At 40.3% G+C, this 17,012-nt stretch overlaps 1 protein-coding gene across 1 annotated transcript in view; it reads left to right on the top strand.

Moving 5' to 3' along the window:
• Positions 1-409: 409 nt before the first annotated feature.
• The window catches only part of TRPM7 (transient receptor potential cation channel subfamily M member 7), a 106,713-nt gene continuing 90,110 nt past the window's right edge, over positions 410-17,012 (top strand). Inside the window, exon 1 of the mRNA XM_068960950.1 lies at positions 410-522. Within this exon, the coding sequence (XP_068817051.1) occupies positions 520-522 (3 nt within the window). The 5' untranslated portion in view covers positions 410-519. The remainder of the gene's footprint in view (positions 523-17,012) is intronic.

Genomic DNA, 17,012 nt, shown 5'->3' with positions numbered 1-17,012 from the left:
CAGCTATCGCTTCCTTAACTTCCACTCCCCAAGCTGAGAGAGACGTTTGTGGAAGTCCGGCCTACGTAGCCCACGCAGACCTGGGGAGAACAACCTACCCAACTCGGCTAACGCGGGCGGTGGGGGCAGGGCGCTCGTGCCCGGCGCGTGCGCGCGCGGCGCGCTGAGACGCGGCCTGGAAACGAGGGAGCGCGCGCCCTCCACGTGACCCGCCCGGCGGGCGGCGACGCACACGACGCGCCCCTCACGTGGTCTGTCTCCAGCCCCGTCGCCGGCGGAGGCGGGCGCGGGCGCGTCCCTGTGGCCAGTCACCCGGAGGAGTTGGTCGCACAATTATGAAAGACTCGGTTTCTGCTGCTAGCGCCGGAGCTGAGTTAGTTCTGAGAAGGTTTCCCTGGGCTGTCCTTGTCCGGCGGCCTCTGCTGCCGCCTCCGGAGACGCTTCCCGATAGATGGCTACAGGCCGCGGAGGAGGAGGAGGTGGAGTTGCTGCCCTTCCGGAGTCCGCCCCGTGAGGAGAATGGTACTGGACCCACTCAGGCCCCGGTGGGGGAATGGCCCGGGGGTTGCGATCAGGGAAGCAGGAGGACTCGGCTGGCAAGTGTGTGAGCGGAGCTGCTCTTCCTGGGGCGAAAGATCTCGGATTTTGCGTTGAGGCTTCCGGACTTGCCCTGACGGGACGGGAGTGCGGTTCTTTTAGCGGGTGAGGGGCAGGAAGCAGGTAGCAAATCTGGCGCCACAGCTTGTCGCGGGAATCCCCTGAGCAGAGCCCGGGCCCCGGGTAAGGCCCCTCGAGGCGGCAGAGGCGCGAGCCGGGGAGGACCTGGCAGAGCTGAGCGGCCGCAGCGCCCCAGACGCAGTGCTCAGCCTCCAAGCTCCGCATCTCCCGGGAGCGCGTTCCTCCTGGCGCTTGTTGCTGGCTGATAAGGGAGCCAAATGCTCTGCTCAAGTTCCGTAAGGAAGGGGAGGGAGGGCTGAGAAGGGAACAAAAAAGAGATAGAGGATACGGGTTTGGAACTGTGCCTTGTTGGCTGCGCAACGAGTACTCCACAGGTACATTTTCTTTTAGAGCCAAAGAGGAGGGATTTGATGATATTGACGCTAGCTCTGATTTGGAATTTTCTTTAGCAATAATTGTTTTTATTGGGCTTCCCAGGTGGCTCAGTGGTAAAGAATCCGCTTGCCAACGCAGGAGACGCGGGTTCGATCCTTGGGGTCGGGAAGATCCCCTGGAGGAGGAAATGGCAACCCACTCTAGTAGTCTTGCCTGGGAAATCCCGTGGACACAGGAGCTTGGGGGGCTACAGTTTATAGGACCGCAAAGAGTGCGACACGACTGACCGACTAGAACAATAAGGGTTTTATTGGGGCGCTGCTGTAGGTACGCGAGGCGATGCGTTGTCTGGGTTTGTGTCTAACCATCTCCTTCGTTGCCGTAGAGAAGGGTTGGTCGTGTTTTAAACCAAAGGTGCAGAGAGGGATGCGGCGCATTGCAGCTTTTTGATAGAAGTTTTTGTTAAGGCCAGGAATAAATTAGAAAATTTCTTACAAAAAAAGTCATTTGGATCAGGGACTTGAAAGAGCGGGTAGGTGTTCCTGGTCAGTACTTGAACTAGATAGGCGTCAGACGAACAACTCTCCCTCTGCCGGAGTCTTGCAGGCATACTTTTCTCTAGAAACTAATTCAAATGCCACACAAAACTGAAACCACGAATATAGTTATACTTTGACTAAATAGTGCATCTTTCCATTATTTTCCACCTTTTTGGGTAAATGTAAAGTCAATAAAAAGGTCATTTTACCTTTTTTCATAATTTTTAAAAAGAAGGATTTAAGTTCATCTACCAACACTAAACTTTAACATTTATTAGTTAAGTGGATTTTAAGGGAAGCTTTTTTTTTTTTTGGTGGGGGGTGTTGAATCAAAGTGGTTTTTATTTTTTAAAAAACAGCAAAGCATTAATACTGACTCTTCAGTGATGTTTCTCATTTTCTTAGATGGTAAATGGCATACATTGAACATACCATTTAAGTATTCAGAAAAAATTTAGATACATTAGAAAATGGAAATGAAGGTGATTCATCATCTTCAAAACCATCGCTTCCTACTGTTTTGTTAAAGCAACCAGATTACTTTATTTCTAGTGACTTTCTAGTAAAAGTCAGTTTCTTAGTCTTACCTCAGGTGCTGTTCTTAAGTCCAGCCTCTTAATGTCTTGCTGTTTACATACATTGAAATGCAGCTTTCAAAATTTAAGATGTGGTCTGAGTTTTTCTTGTGTTTGCTGTGTTTCCACTTTGTCCTTTTATATATGTGTATATAGCAAATGCACTCTCCCAGACAACATGTTTGTATACAACATTATTGTTTCTACAGGGAGAAATTCTCACTTTAAAATTTGACAAGAAGAATCTGGTTCTATTTTTTATGTTTCTTGGGTCCTGACTGCTGTTGAGTCCTGTGATTTTGCTTACAATTTCCAATTATAGTGAAACCTTAGGATAACCTAAGACTGAGGTTCTCCAATAATGATAATTTGTTGATCCTCCTGAACTTTAAAGTCAACATTGTGACCTGAAAGTTTCCCTAAGTATGTTGTAGTTATAATTCCTACTGTAAAATCTGTTTAAGACTTCTGTTTCTGGTAGTCATTTTCTTCTTTGACACTAAGAGAAAGTGTACAAGAATGTTCTGCACTGCTTTGAAACTAATCAGCCAAATGACCACAAAACAAAAAAATACCAAGAAATACAAGTTAAACTGGCATGGAATAAAATTTCTTATAGAATTAAAAGCTATGGCTCTTAGAAGTATTTGTTTTATTCATTTGGTTAACACTTGATATTTACTATATTCTAAGTACAAAGTCGGACATGACTTAAAATGACTTAGCACGCAGCACTCACCAGCACTGGAGTGGCAGAGATGTGATAGACAAGTTTCCTACTTTCAAACCACTTACATTCTGGTTATTTATGTAAGAACTAACTACCTGTCTGTTGTCAAAGGAAGATGCCTATATTACTTCACAAAACAAATACTTAAGTGTCTACTGTGTTGCAGATTCTATGATACTCTGTCTTGAAGGGCAGTATAGATATGCAAAGAAGCAAGAGTTCAGTTCAGTCGTTCAACCATGTCTGACCCTTTGCTATCCCATGGACTGTGACACACCAGGCTTCCCTGTCCATCACCAACTCCCAGTGCGTGCTCAAACTCATGTCCATTGAGTTGGTGATGCTATCCAACCATCTCATTCTGTCCTCCCTTTCTCCTCCTGCCTTCAATCTTTCCCAGCATCAGGGTCTTTTCCAGTGAGTCAGTTCTTCACATCAGGAGGCCAAAGTATTTGAGGTTCAGCTTCAGCATCAGTCCTTCCAATGAATATTCAGGACTGATTTCCTTTAGAATTGACTGGTTTGATTATTGCGTAGATTACTGTGAAAGTATAGGGTAATCAGACAGAAAAGGAAGTCTGGGTAGGCTTGCAAAGGAGCTGATATTAAAGGTGAGTCTTGTACCGTGTGTGCTAAGTTGCTTCAGTTGTGTCCAACTTTTTGTAACCCCCTAGACTGTAACCTGCCAGACTCCTCTTTCCATGGGATTCTCCAGGCAAGAATACTGGAGTGGGTTGCCATGCCCTCATCCAGGGGATCTTCCTTACCCAGCGATCAAACCAGCGTCTCATACATCTGCATTGGCTTACAGGTTCTTTACCAGTAGGGCCACCTGAGAAGAGGCAATAGTAATTAATTAACCTGGAAGTAGAAGAGATGTAGAATTGGTGGTTTTAGTTTAAGGGAACTGAGCTTTAGAAGAGAAGAAGCATCCATAGTTCATCTGAGATCTATTATACAAGTGCTGTACATAGTTTAGAATGAGTAGAGTATGAGATGATACAGCGTACTAGTGCGAGTGTTATGAAGATAGGCAGGGACCAGTTTTCTGAGGGCAATGTACGTCAGGAAGAGAAGTCTTGATTTTATTCTGGAGATTAAGAATCCACTGAAGGAACAGTATGGAAGGTGAATTGCTGTGTGTTTAAACTAAAAACAGATCATAAGAAGTCTTTAGCAAGATTCTGAGCAAAATATTTAGGACTTGAAATAAAGAAGATGGAAAGAAGGAACCAACTGAGGTGTTCAGTAGGAGTTAGAATATTCAGAACTTGGTTCCTTCGGGGAAGGGTGTTTGTGTATGTGTCGGCACATGTCAGTAGTAAGAACCAGACATAAAATGAAAACATGAAATAGCTGAAGTCATTATTTTAATACGTGCACAATGTAATGTTTAAAGGCAGTACTTAAAATGTGTATTTTTGATTTTGAATTTTAAATGAAGATCTATCGATGCAAAAACCTCTTAAGATTTAATTTTGAGAGTTTTGCCAGTCATAGATATTTTTGATACAGTGCTCTGACATTCTCTTTCTTTAACATTCTTATGTGGGAAATTTGAAACATATAAAGGTGTAATAGTAAAATGAATCACCATATACCCATGACCCGTTTCAACAGTTTGAAACATGTGAATATTGTTTCTTTTATTAACTCTCTCATTCTCCATCAACTGGATAATTTAAAAACAAATCACAGACATGTTCGGTCTTTAAATACTTCATTATGTTCATCTGTAAATCCACAGTACTGTTGTGCTCAGTCGTGTTCGATTCTTAGCTTCCCCATGGGCTGTATCCCACTAGGCTCCTGGTCCATGGGTTTTTGCAGGCAAGAATATTGGCGTGCGTTGCCATTTCCTATCTGCAGGGATCTTCCCAATCCAGGGATCAAACCTGAGTTCTTGCATCTCCTGCGTTGGCAGGTGGGTTCTTTACCACTGCACTTCCTAGGAATCTCTTACAGTACTATTAGCACACTCAAAATTAATAATTCTTTACTATCATTAAATATTCAGCATATTGCCTTAATTCTTATTTCTTTTCCCCAATTGATTTGTTTGAATCAGGGTCCAAAGAAGTCTACATAGCATTTGGTTTGATAAATGATTGTCAGTCTCTGTGTCTCCCTGCCAACTGCTTTTTTTCCAGTCTTGTGATTTACCATTTAATGGGGGTGGAGGGGGAATGCATTTCCTTTGCCCTGCAGAATTTCTCACAGTTGGGATTTTGTTGCATGTATCCGTGTGGCATCATGTAGCATGTTCCTTTCTCTTCTGTATTTCCTGTGAACTCGTGGTTGATCTTAAGACTCTTAGATTCTTGTTTGATTTTTGGTAAGACTACTTAACAGGTAGTGAAGTACTTTGTATTGAATTACATTAATAGGCACATACTGTGGCGGTTTTTCTCTTTGGGGTGTTAAAGATTATCTAGTGGGTTGCTGTTGTCAGCTGCCTGATCTTTTAATCGTGAAGTTTCCCATCATATGTTCACATAATAGTAGCAGTTGATGATTATTGCCATTGCTTAGTTATTTCATTCTGGATTTCTCTTTCTCCTTTTTGGCAGGGGTGATGGGGGAAACCTTTCAGCATGTGATTAAATTGTATAGTTTTTTTTGGGGGGGTGGGTAACAGCTTTTTAAATGCCTGTTTTAACTTTGATGCCTGGAGACAAACTTCAGAGTGGTTGAGATTTGTTTAGAATATGAGCAACTTTTGGCTATCTGTGGGAATTTGAACTGAGTCATTTATGTGAGTTAGTATTAAAAAAAAACTTAGATGTATGTCACTTTTATAGTGTACTTTGCAAATTATTAGATTAGTTTGAATATTGGTAAAAAACTGTGACTTGGAGAATTGGACCTCTTTTAGTTTGTCTTTATAAAAACAGTTGGTTTAATTTGGTTTAAGTTCATACATTTATATATTTTGTTCACCCTTTGGTTTGGTTCACCTTGGATTTAGAAAATTATTCTGAATCTTTTGGGGGAACATGTATTTAGTTTCCTGACCATTTAAAAGTTTTAGAACCCTGTTAAAGAAATTTTAGATATGGAGGTAAGCAGTTCTTTGCAACTGATAGACATGCCTATTCACTGAAGCATTTTTTGCCAAGTCACACTCTTTTACGAGCATCACTGTTACTGTGTCTGTGAAAGGCAGATGATAATCTTTTTTCTACTTGACTCCAGGAGCAGTATTCGGATTAAACTGTTTGTCCTTCCTTGCGTCATGAAAACATGTTCGTAACACCTCAACTATCCCAGCTACCACACTTCTGGAAACTTCAACCTTTGGAAGCCCAACTCCTCATAGAAGGGAAAAAAAGATTTTGAGCCAAGCCATTATCAGAAATATGGCAACCTTGAGCCCAGAGTTCACTGGTTGAAAAATATGTGCAAAGTGAAATTTAATAGGCTTACTTACCTACTTTCCTCTGACAGTTCGGTAGCACACTAGAAATGATAGAAGTTATCTGGGAAGCAGACTGCTACTGCAAGGAGGAGACTGGAGAAACATTCACTAGAATAGAAAAACAGGACTGTGAATTACCCTTTAGTATGTGAACCAGGTCTTCCTTGCTTTTGAGTATTTCACCATACCCAGTACCTGGAAGGGCTTCCTTTAGTAAAGAATCTGCCTGTAATGCAGGAGACCCCGGTTTGATTCCTGGGTGGGAAAGATCCTCTGAAAAAGAGATAGGCTACCCACTCCAGTATTCTTGGGCTTCCCTTGTGGCTTAGCTGGTAAAGAATCTGCCTGCAGTGTGGGAGACCTAGGATTGATCCCTGGCTTGGGAAGATCCCTTGGAGAAGGGAAAGGCTACCCACTCCAGTATTCTGGCCTGGAATTTTCCATGGAGTGTATAGTCCATGGGATCACAAGGAGTTGGACACGACTGAGCCACTTTCACTTTCTTTCACATTTTCAATACCTGGAAGATACTCTACCCAGAAGGTACTCCTGACTAAAAAACCTGTGTGATAGGCTTTAGACAAATTTTCACAATATTAGCTAACATGTATTAGCATATTAGCATTTTGGAGAAGGAAATGGCAACCCACTCCAGTATCCTTGGCTAGAGAATCCCATGGACAGAGATGCCTGGTGGGCTACAGTCCATGGTGTCACAAAGAGTCGGACACTACTAAGGGACTAATATTAGCATTTAGCTGTCATTGTTCTAAGTGCTTTGAAAAAGTGAAAGTGTTGTGCCTGACTCTGTGACCTCATGGGCTGTCGCCCACCAGGCTCCTCTGTCCATGGAATTCTTCAGGCAGGCATACTGGAGTATGCCTTTGGATGCTTTTGTAGTGTTGCTACATAGAGTATATATACTATGTTCTGGTCCTTTGGTGTTCCTAAGTTTGGTATATATAGAATTATGTACATCTTTTTATGGATCTTGGTTTTTTTATTGAAGTATGCTGCTAAGTCGCTTCAGTCGTGTCCAACTCTGTGCGACCCTACAGACGGCAGCCCACCAGGCTCCGCCATCCCTGAGATTCTCCAGGCAAGAACACTGGAGTGGGTTGCCATTTCCTTCTCCAATGCATGAAAGTGAAAAGTCAAAGGGAAGTCGCTCAGTCATGTCCGACTCTTAGCGACCCCATGGACTGCAGCCTACCAGGCTTCTCCGTCCATGGGATTTTCCAGGCACGAGTACTGGAGTGGGTGCTATAGTTGATTTAAAATATTGTGCTAGTTTCAGGTGTACAACAGTGATTCAATATTTTTATACATTATACTGCATTTAAAGTTATTATAAAATACAGGATATAGTCCCTGTGCTGCACAATATATCCTTATAGCTTATTGGTTTTTTTTTTTTCATTTTAATGAAATTAGGTTTTGGAGATTGTCATGTTGATACATGTAAGGTTTAGTTTATCCCTTTGAGCTGCTATATATTATTCCACTGTAGGAATATACTGTATGTTATCCATTTTACTGTTACTGGGCATTTAGGTTGTTTCCAGTTTTTTATTAATGATGTAACATTCTTGTGTATATCATGAGAATTTTTCTAGGAAGTATATAAATGGAATTGCTGGGTCACGGGGTAGGTGCATCTTCACCTTTGTAGGTATTACTGGAGTGTTGACTAAAGTAGTTGTGCAGTTTCCACTCCCTCTAGAACTGTGTAAAAATTCCCTTTCTTTTTCCAACATCTTTGCCAACATCTAATTGCTTCGGTTCTTCTATTTTGCCCGACCCATGAATGTAAAATAGTTCCTCATTGTTCTAATTTGCATGTCCCTTGCCATGAATAATGTTGTGTGTCATTTCAGGTTAAAAGTTTCTGGCTATGGTTTCTTTCCTTCTGGTGAATTCCCTTTGCTCAGTTTTCTAATGAATTTTATTTTTCTTCTTTATTTACTCGTAGAAGTTCTGTATGTAGTCTGGACAGTATTTTTTGTTGTTTTTTGTTTTATGAGCTACAAATATCTTCTCCAGTCTCTAACTTTTTAAGTTTTTATTTTGTTAATGGTGGACTATTTACTTATTTTTAGATTGTTGATGTATATTGGTTTTTAGTGTAATAAGTTATCAGTATTTTCATTATAGCCCGAACTTTCTCTTATCTTGAACTCATAAAGCTATTTATTTTTATTTTTGGTAGAAGTTGTAAAGTTTTGCTTTTTCACATTATGACTTAACCCATCTAGTATTCATTTTGGATTCTAGTGTAATGTATACATATAATAATCATACTGTCTCCTGATTTGTATTGCTCTCTCTGAAATCGCTGGGTCGTGTCCAACTCTTTGCAACCCCATGGACTGTAGCCTACCAGGCTCCTCTGTCCATGGGATTCACCAGGTAAGAATACTGGAGTGGATTGCCATTTCCTCCTCCAGGGGATCTTCCCAACCCAGGGATCAAACCCAAGTCTCCTGAATTGCAGACAGACGCTTTACTCTCTGAGCCATCAGGGAAGCCCATTGCTCTCTCTAGCACTCACCAAGTTTTCTTAAGTGCAAGTTTCTGTTTCCAAGTGATTTATTCCATTGTTCTGTTTGTCTTTTTTGTCAGTGTATTTATTTGGGTTTTTTATTAATCTTAGGTGTCTCCGTAACATTTCCTGACTTTGTATAAGAGACTAAATTTTTTGCCAACATATGTATCATCCTTTTTCTCATAAAACGATAAGTTTTGATCCTTTTTCATTTTAATAAAAATTCTTTATGGTAAAATGATAAATTGTTCTAAGTTAGACTTTTTTTAGAATACCCAAGAAATAAATTACTGCTGTTTGAGCTAAATTAAAGTTGGTCACTTTTTAGACTCAATGTCTTATCTTCAGTTACTTAATATGTTGGACTCCATGGAATGGCACAGTGGCAACTGCTCATACTTACCTTTACCAGACATTTTCTATCTTTTAAATTGGAGCAGTACTGTAGTGGTAAGCAGGCAGAGTAGCAATCTCCATGAGGTCAGCAGGGCAGCAAAACCAACAGAAAATAAGATTAAATATAGAAGTTGGACTCTCTTTGCAGACACAGTCATGGTATGAATCTGATTCTTTTTATTTATTTTTGGCAGAAGTCTAACAGTTTATTGGAGCAGACTAGAAAAGTAGTCACTAAAATGACAAAAACAGTTTTTAAAAAAACTTTTAATTTTATATTGAAAACAATTAACCAAATTTTATTTTTTAATGTGTAAAACTTTACCAACTATTTATTACTCCACAGAAGCTTTTCAGCAGTGTCTTTAAAACCTGTTTGGAGAGTTCACATCTGAATTATCAATAATATCTAATTAGTTAAGTGATTGGCAGCCTTTTAAGCAAAAGAGCAGAACTCTGTAGAGTAGGGGCCTGAGTGCCAGGTCTCCTACTGAGGAAATCAAAGAATGCCAGCCATTTTCAACATTTTGCTTCAAGCTAGCCTTAAGTTTTCTTTGTCATTATGGCTTTGCTGACAGACATGTTGTCCAGTGTACAAAATTACCGCAGAACTCAGAATTTCTAGATCTGAAGTGTCATTTAACTTTTGTAAGCCATTGCAGTTTATTAGTAGGCAAGCTTCCTTTTCATTTGATTGGCTTTTCTTTGGAATATGGGTCACATTTTCCTGTTTCTTCTTATATCTAGTAATTTTTGATTATATCATAGATGTTGTGAATGTTATCTTGGAGAGACTGTGAGTTCTGTTTTAGTCCTCTGAAAATTATTAATTTTCTCTTTTAAAGTAGTTGCTACTGATGGAATGTTTGTGTCTTCCCAAAACTCAGTGTTGATGTTATTTAAAGACGGGGCTTTGGGAAAGTAGTTAGAATTAGAGGAGTCATGAAGGTGGGGTCATTATACAGAGACCAGAGAGCTTGCTCCCTATCCCCACCTTGTGAGGACACAGTGAAAAGACAGCTGTCTGCAATCCAGGGAGGGGCTCTCAGACGCAGACCTTACTGGCCCCTTGATCTTGGATTCCAGTTTCTAGAACTTGGAGAAAATGAATTTTGGTTGTTGAAACCGAAGTTAAGTCTTATGGTATTTGTATGGCAGTCAGGCTTCCCTGGTGGCTCAGAGGTTAAAGTGTCTGCCTCCAATGCAGGAGACCCGGGTTCGATCCCTGGGTCGGGAATATCCCCTGGAGAAGGAAATGGTAACCCACTCCAGTATTCTTGCCTGGAGAATCCCATGGATGGAGGAGCCTGATGGGCTACAGTTCATGGGGTCGCAAAGAGTTGGACACGACTGAGCAACTTCACTTCACTTTTCACTTCATGGCAGTCAGAACACATTAGGATAGTAGTTGATTAACCTGACTGTACTCACATTCCAAACTCTGACTCCTTCAATGGGCAATAAAAATATCTATTCAGTTAGTTACCCTATTCTTAACTGACCTGCTTGGAATCTGCCCCATGTATGCATGCTTCATGGATCAGCTAGATTTCCGCAGTGTTAATATGCAGCATTTAGGGTTCCCTTTTTTTGTGACTCTGTCCTATGCAGGATTTTTCCCATCACTTTACAGCTGCTGTTGTCACCTTGAAGTTTGTATTCTGGTTCTTCAAGCCAGTAAAACTATGGAATTTCTATTGGAGTTTTAGCTACTTAGTAGGTATGCAGTGGGGCCTCTCTTAGCCATAAAATAGGAAACTCACTCAGTACTGTTCCTTTATCCTGAGTACAAACTTCATCTGATTCCTTCCTGCTTTTGGTTGCCTGTTCAGTGCTGCTAAGTAGTTTTTTTTTTTTTTTTCCTGAGTTTATGGTTATTATCTTCAGAGCTTTAATCCAATAGAAGCTCCATAGCTGGAGGCTCCTTTCTAATATTAATATATAGAATTGTTGGGTGTATTTAGTTGTAAAAATAGATTGATTGAATTTCAGTGTTACCTTGAAGTAGAACTTTTAAAGCAGTCCTCCCCCCCTCCCCGCCTCAATTTTCACTATATAGTCAAGAAGGATGTGCTGGATTTGTTTGAAGAGTAGGATGTGGTTAGTAGACTTACTTGTAGCATATATGCCCCTTATTGCTAGGAGACAGATAGGAAGAATTTATAATTGAATTTTGAAGTATTGTTAAGATATGACTGTGTGGGGGGCATTTTGCTAAAAACATGGATCATAATCTTCAGAGCAACTTTGTGAAATAGGTATGTCATTCTATTTTATGGGTGAGGAAACAGAAGTTCAGACACTTAAGGTTGCATTAATAGAATAACCAACAATGAACAGGTTATTCTGAACTCCAGAATCTGATCTCTTTTACCACTGAAGATCACGTTTCCCTCTTTTGCTAACATTCTGTGCTTATTATAGTTGGTTTTTACTTTACCTAGAACATTTAAGTTTAGGAATTTTCAGATTTGTGTTTGTAGTGTGCCATCTTTTGGTAAAATACAGTAATGCAGTCTAGCAAAAGAAGTATAAAATTAGGAATTTTTATATGTATTTATAATCCAGGGCACATTTTATTGGATACTTGATGGTAGAGCAGAAACTCCAGAGTTTCAAAAATTATAGAAACCTATTATTGGGAATGATTTGCCATTATCAGCTGGGATATGTCACTGTCAGGCATAGGAAGCCAAACCCTAATGTAATCAATGAATGCCATAAATGATAAAACTGGTGTGTATGGGGAGAATATATTTACATTTGGTGTTCACACAAACAGGAGAGGTGGCAAACCCTTGAAATAAACTTGGTGAGTAATGAAGGTAGGGGAAACTGTGATAGTCTTGAAGTGTGGTAATGTTTTTGTATGTCTCTGTAGGCACAAAATTTGATAAAAATTTGTGAGCATCAGAGTGACACCATGTAAGTGACTTAGTCAGAGGGTTTGCTAAAGTTTTGGATGAATTTGTCAGAGACTACTATGAAAGATTTGAAGTTGTGAAGAGATAGTACTGGCTGTTTGTTTATTATTTTTGATAAGAATGATAAAATGAAACTAACTCTGAGTACATTTCTACCAGGTCCTGCAATTTAACAGTGTTCCTGTTTGGGTAGTTTTATATTTTATCATAATAGACAAATGAGTACTGAAAGAAAGTGAAAGTGTTAGTCGCTCAGTTGTGTCCCACTCTTTGCCACCTCATGGACTGTAGCCTGCCAGGTTCCTCTGTCCATGGAATTCTCCAGGCAAGAATACTGGAGTGATTAGCCATTCTCTTTTCCAGGGCATCTTCCTAACACAGGCATTGAACCCATGTCTCCTGCATTGCAGACAGATTGTTTACCGTCTGAGCCACCAGGGAAGCCCCAAATGAGTACTAGAAGGGACTCAAGTGTTTTAGTTTGTTGGTGATTGAAAGTGACCATTTCTGGGGAAGAAAGCTAGGTATATGTACTCAAACACTAGATATTTTTTTTCCTCAGTAATGTTTAGATTTTCATGTTTACATCTATTTATTTAATGCCTTTTCTGTTGAAATTCCTGCAGAAAAAAATAACTTTGTTCATGTACATCTAAAACTCTCTAGCCCCATCTCGTTTTTCCTGTCTTTAGAAAGCAACTCTTAATACAAGGGTCTGCTGGGATTGTAGGCCTGGTAGAAGGGACACTAATAATATCCAAGAAACAATGCAGGGGAAGAATCTGAAGGATGTGGCATAGACTTGTTAGGTTGAATTGGCTCAGTGGAATTGTGAGATTTTTTTGTGGGAAGCTTTTGTGAGATTTAGAGCATAGGTTGGCAAACTATGCCATGTGTACCAACTCTGGCCAAGGCCTGAGCTCAGAATGGTTCTTATATTTTTTAGTGGTTGAAAAACAAAACAGTATGTGATAGAGGCAGTAAGTGGTCCAAAAAGCCTAAAATATTTACCATTTGGCTCTTAATAGAAAAAATTTGCTGATTGCCCATATAGAGTATAGCCATACTTCTCTAAGTGCAAGTCGCTCAGTCGTGTCCGACTCTTTGCGACCCCATGCCAGAATACTGGGGTGGCTGGCTATGTCCTCCTCCAGGGGATCTTCTGAACCAGCGTCTCTTAACGTCTACTGCGTTGGCAGGCTGGTTTTTTGCCACTAGTGCCACTTGGAAAGCCCACTGTTGTGAATGGAGCATTCCATAAGTTCCTTTAGGTAAAACTGACTGATAGTGTTTAAGTCTACTCTGTTCTTTCTAGCTTTCTGCCTAGTTATCCAGTCAAGAAAAAGAGGTGGGAAAAAGGGGGATGTGAATTGTACAAGATTGCATTTCTTAACCTTTATCTAAGCCGTATATTTTCAAGTTCTCCCTAAGGTGTTTTCCTCTTGACAGAACTCCTTAAAAAGGTCCACTGTATTGTTAATTAATAAATTTGCTCATGTTGTGTTCACTTTTCACCCATCTTTCATTCATGCTGTAGGCTTTAGGCCTATGCTCATGAATTGCAAATAATTTAGTTTTTTAAAAAACATACAGTTCATACTGAAGCAATCTGAGTGCTTCTCATGCTTGTATATTGCCACTGTTTTAGTGTGTTATTTGCATATCTTAAATGTTTAGTTCCAGAATCTGATTTTGATGGACTTCATTACTGTATCATGGGACTGAGCTGCCTTTTTGTTTGCAAATAAGCTCACAGGGAGAAATTCCAAACAAATCTTTTATCTTGCTTTAACAACCAGTAAAAATATAGCAGTAAGTACAATCACTGAGCTGTTCTCCCCCACCCCAGCACAGTTCCAGTTTTTCTAAAAGAGAGAAGCAATCCTTTAAAAGATAAATCACAGTATAATTTTTGTTATTATAAACCCATTTTTATAATTTAAAGTTTTATTTATTAATTTGGCCATGCCAGGTCTTAGTTGCAGCACTGAGAATCTTTAGTTGCAACGTGGGAAGAAATCTATAGTTTTCCTGGCCAGCGATTGAACCCAGGCCGCCTACATTGGGACACGGAGTCTTTAGCCACTGGACCACCAGGGAAGTCCCTGCATTAAAAAAAAAAAAATTTCTTTACTTTTGGCTGTGCTGCATCTTTGTTGCTGAGAGGGCTTTTCTTCAGTTGTGGCGAGCAGGGGCGCCTCTCTAGTTGCGGGCTTCTCATTGTGGTGGTTTCTCTTGTTGCAGAGCACAGGCTCTAGGGCACATGGGCTTTGGTAGTTGCAGCACGTGGGCTCATCATCTGTGGCACCCGGGCGCCAGAGCACAGGCTCAGTAGCTGTGGTGCACCAGCTTAGTTGCTCCGTGGCTTATGGGATTTTCCCAGACCATGGAGAGAACCTGTGTCTTTGGCACTGGCAGGCAGATTCTTTATCACTGAGCCACCAGGGACGCCCCCTGCGATTTTTAATAATAGAAGAGCATAATAGAAATTTCATGAGTTTAAAGTGTAAGTTAATTTTGGTAAAAATTCAACCTCACATCATCATGTGTTAGAACAGCCTACCAAATGATTATTTTTAAAGTTACAAACAGAAGTCACATGAATGAATGTCTTCCGGTCCAGATGTGCTGCCTGCCTTCAGTGTACTATGGTTCTGGAGTGAGAGAAGGGTTAGGATAGCAGTAATATCAGCAATCTGACTGACATGGCCAGATCTTTTGGTTGTCAGGACAGTGCTCTCACTGTGATCCTGGGGATGGTTCCATTGTTCTGTAGATGCATAAGGCAGTAGAGGGAATGGTGATTGTATATCTGAGTGTAAGCCTCTTTGGTGGGCAGATTTGCTTCAGTTTTCTGAGTGAAATGGGAAGTAGGTCATATCAGTTGAGAATAAGAATGGTGAATGATGGTTGGAGGTTTGAGGAGAGGAGGAAATAGTGTGAAATCGTATAGGAGAATGAGAAAATGGACCAGGGAAATGCAGTGTGACTATTGGGCATCATTAAGGGATATTTGAAGTTTTAAAGTGAAATCGAAGGGTGTTGTTTTGTTTGTTTTTTCCTGTAGTCATATTAACATAGGCAGTTATGGAATAGATGGGGAATTGGATTGAATCAGGATTGGGTTTTCCAGGTGTATTCCTAGTACAGTAAATCTGAAGAGAGTCCTATTTTTTTTTTTCCCCCGTGAGAGGTATGTAGGTAAAGCAGATTCTTCAAAGGAATACCAGACTTTAGTTAGAATAAGAAGGTGGTGGAGGGACTGTGTTAAATGAGCTCTAGAGTATAGGACATTTTACTGATGAAGGGTCATGGGTTCTAGAGGGCATTCTGTGAGTTTTAAAAAATTTGTTTATTTACTTTGACTGTACTGGGTCTTCATTCACTGGGTGCAGGCTTTCTCTAGTTGTGGCAAGTGGGGGCTACTCTTCTTTGAATTGCATGACTTCTCATTGCACAATGGGCTCTAGGCACATGGGCTTCAGTAGTTGGAGCTGCCAAGCTCTAAAGCATAGGCTCAATAGTTGTGGCACACTGGCTTAATTGCTCTATAGCATGTGGGAGCTTTCCAGATCAGGAATCAGACCCGTGTCCCCTGCATTGGCAGATGGATTCTTAACCATTGGACCACCAGGGAAGTCCCCATCCTGTGATTTTTGTAACTAGGGGATCATGGTATAATTTGCTCCTACTTAAGTGAATCTATTTAAAGGAGAACCATTGACCTAGAAAATGGACATTTTGAATGGAGAGACAGAATTTTGCAACCAGAATTAGATTAAAGGATATACTAAGGTTTATGATTAGAATATCTAAGGGGTTTGAGAGGAACCTGCAAACTCCACCATCATAATTCTGTCTAGAATATCTCTTCTCCTAGGGGCTTCCTTTTTTTTGTTTGTTTTTGATTTGGGCCCCTGGTTGGCTTATGGGATCTAATTTCTCCAGCTAGGCTTGTACCCTTTGCAGTGGAAACTCCTCTACCTAACCACTGAACTGTAGATGTTTCATTAAGGAATATAGGTTCTTCCTTTTTGTATTGTCCTGGTAAGAAAGAGGCAGGTAGAGAAGGGAAAAGAGATTCTGATAGAGAGTGTGCTAATATCTATATTTAATATATAGTAATATCTATAGACAGTAGAGATATATTTAATATTTTCTATATATCTAATATATATGTTATATGGAGGATGAAGCTCAAGATCTTTAATCTACTCAGTCCTAATTTATGGAGTTTCACCTTTTTCAATAATGCCCCATCTCTTTCTAATCAATCACTGGTAGTAGGGTACAGAGGCTAGGGATCCAAGCAAAAACTTAAGTAGTGGTATAAACAGTAATTTTTAAAAACATTTTAAACTTGAAATTGTTTCAGATTTATAGTAATTGAAGGAAATGTGTTAATCTTCCACTGTGATCCTAGATTTGTCTTATTCTCCCTATTAATTTTTGTGCTATATTCATTTTAGGACTGTCATATTTAAGATTGTTCTAACAATCTGGTGAATCAGACATTTGAAATCATGTAGTAATCTATTGATGTTTAGCATCTCTCTTTTTTTAGTATTATTTTTCTTTCGATTAGAATTTGCTTGATGCATTTTTGGGTGCCTGTGCCATTAGCCATTCCATGCCCCTGTACTTTAGGTATTTATCTTAGAAATAGAACAGAATATATCTAGGGGTTTTTTTTGGCTGTGTCATGTGGCCTGTGGGATCTTAGTTCCCAGACCAGGGCTCAGGGGACCCAACTTGCACCCCCTTCAGTCGAAGCACAAAGTCTTAGCCATGGGAATGCTTGGCAAGTCTCTGACAGTTGGCTGTAAAATGAT

The sequence above is a fragment of the Capricornis sumatraensis genome, chromosome 2 (assembly GCF_032405125.1).
Source record: "Capricornis sumatraensis isolate serow.1 chromosome 2, serow.2, whole genome shotgun sequence".
Lineage (NCBI taxonomy): Eukaryota > Metazoa > Chordata > Mammalia > Artiodactyla > Bovidae > Capricornis > Capricornis sumatraensis.
Note: the sequence above shows the minus strand (reverse complement) of the source record. Positions and strands in the feature narration are given on the sequence as shown.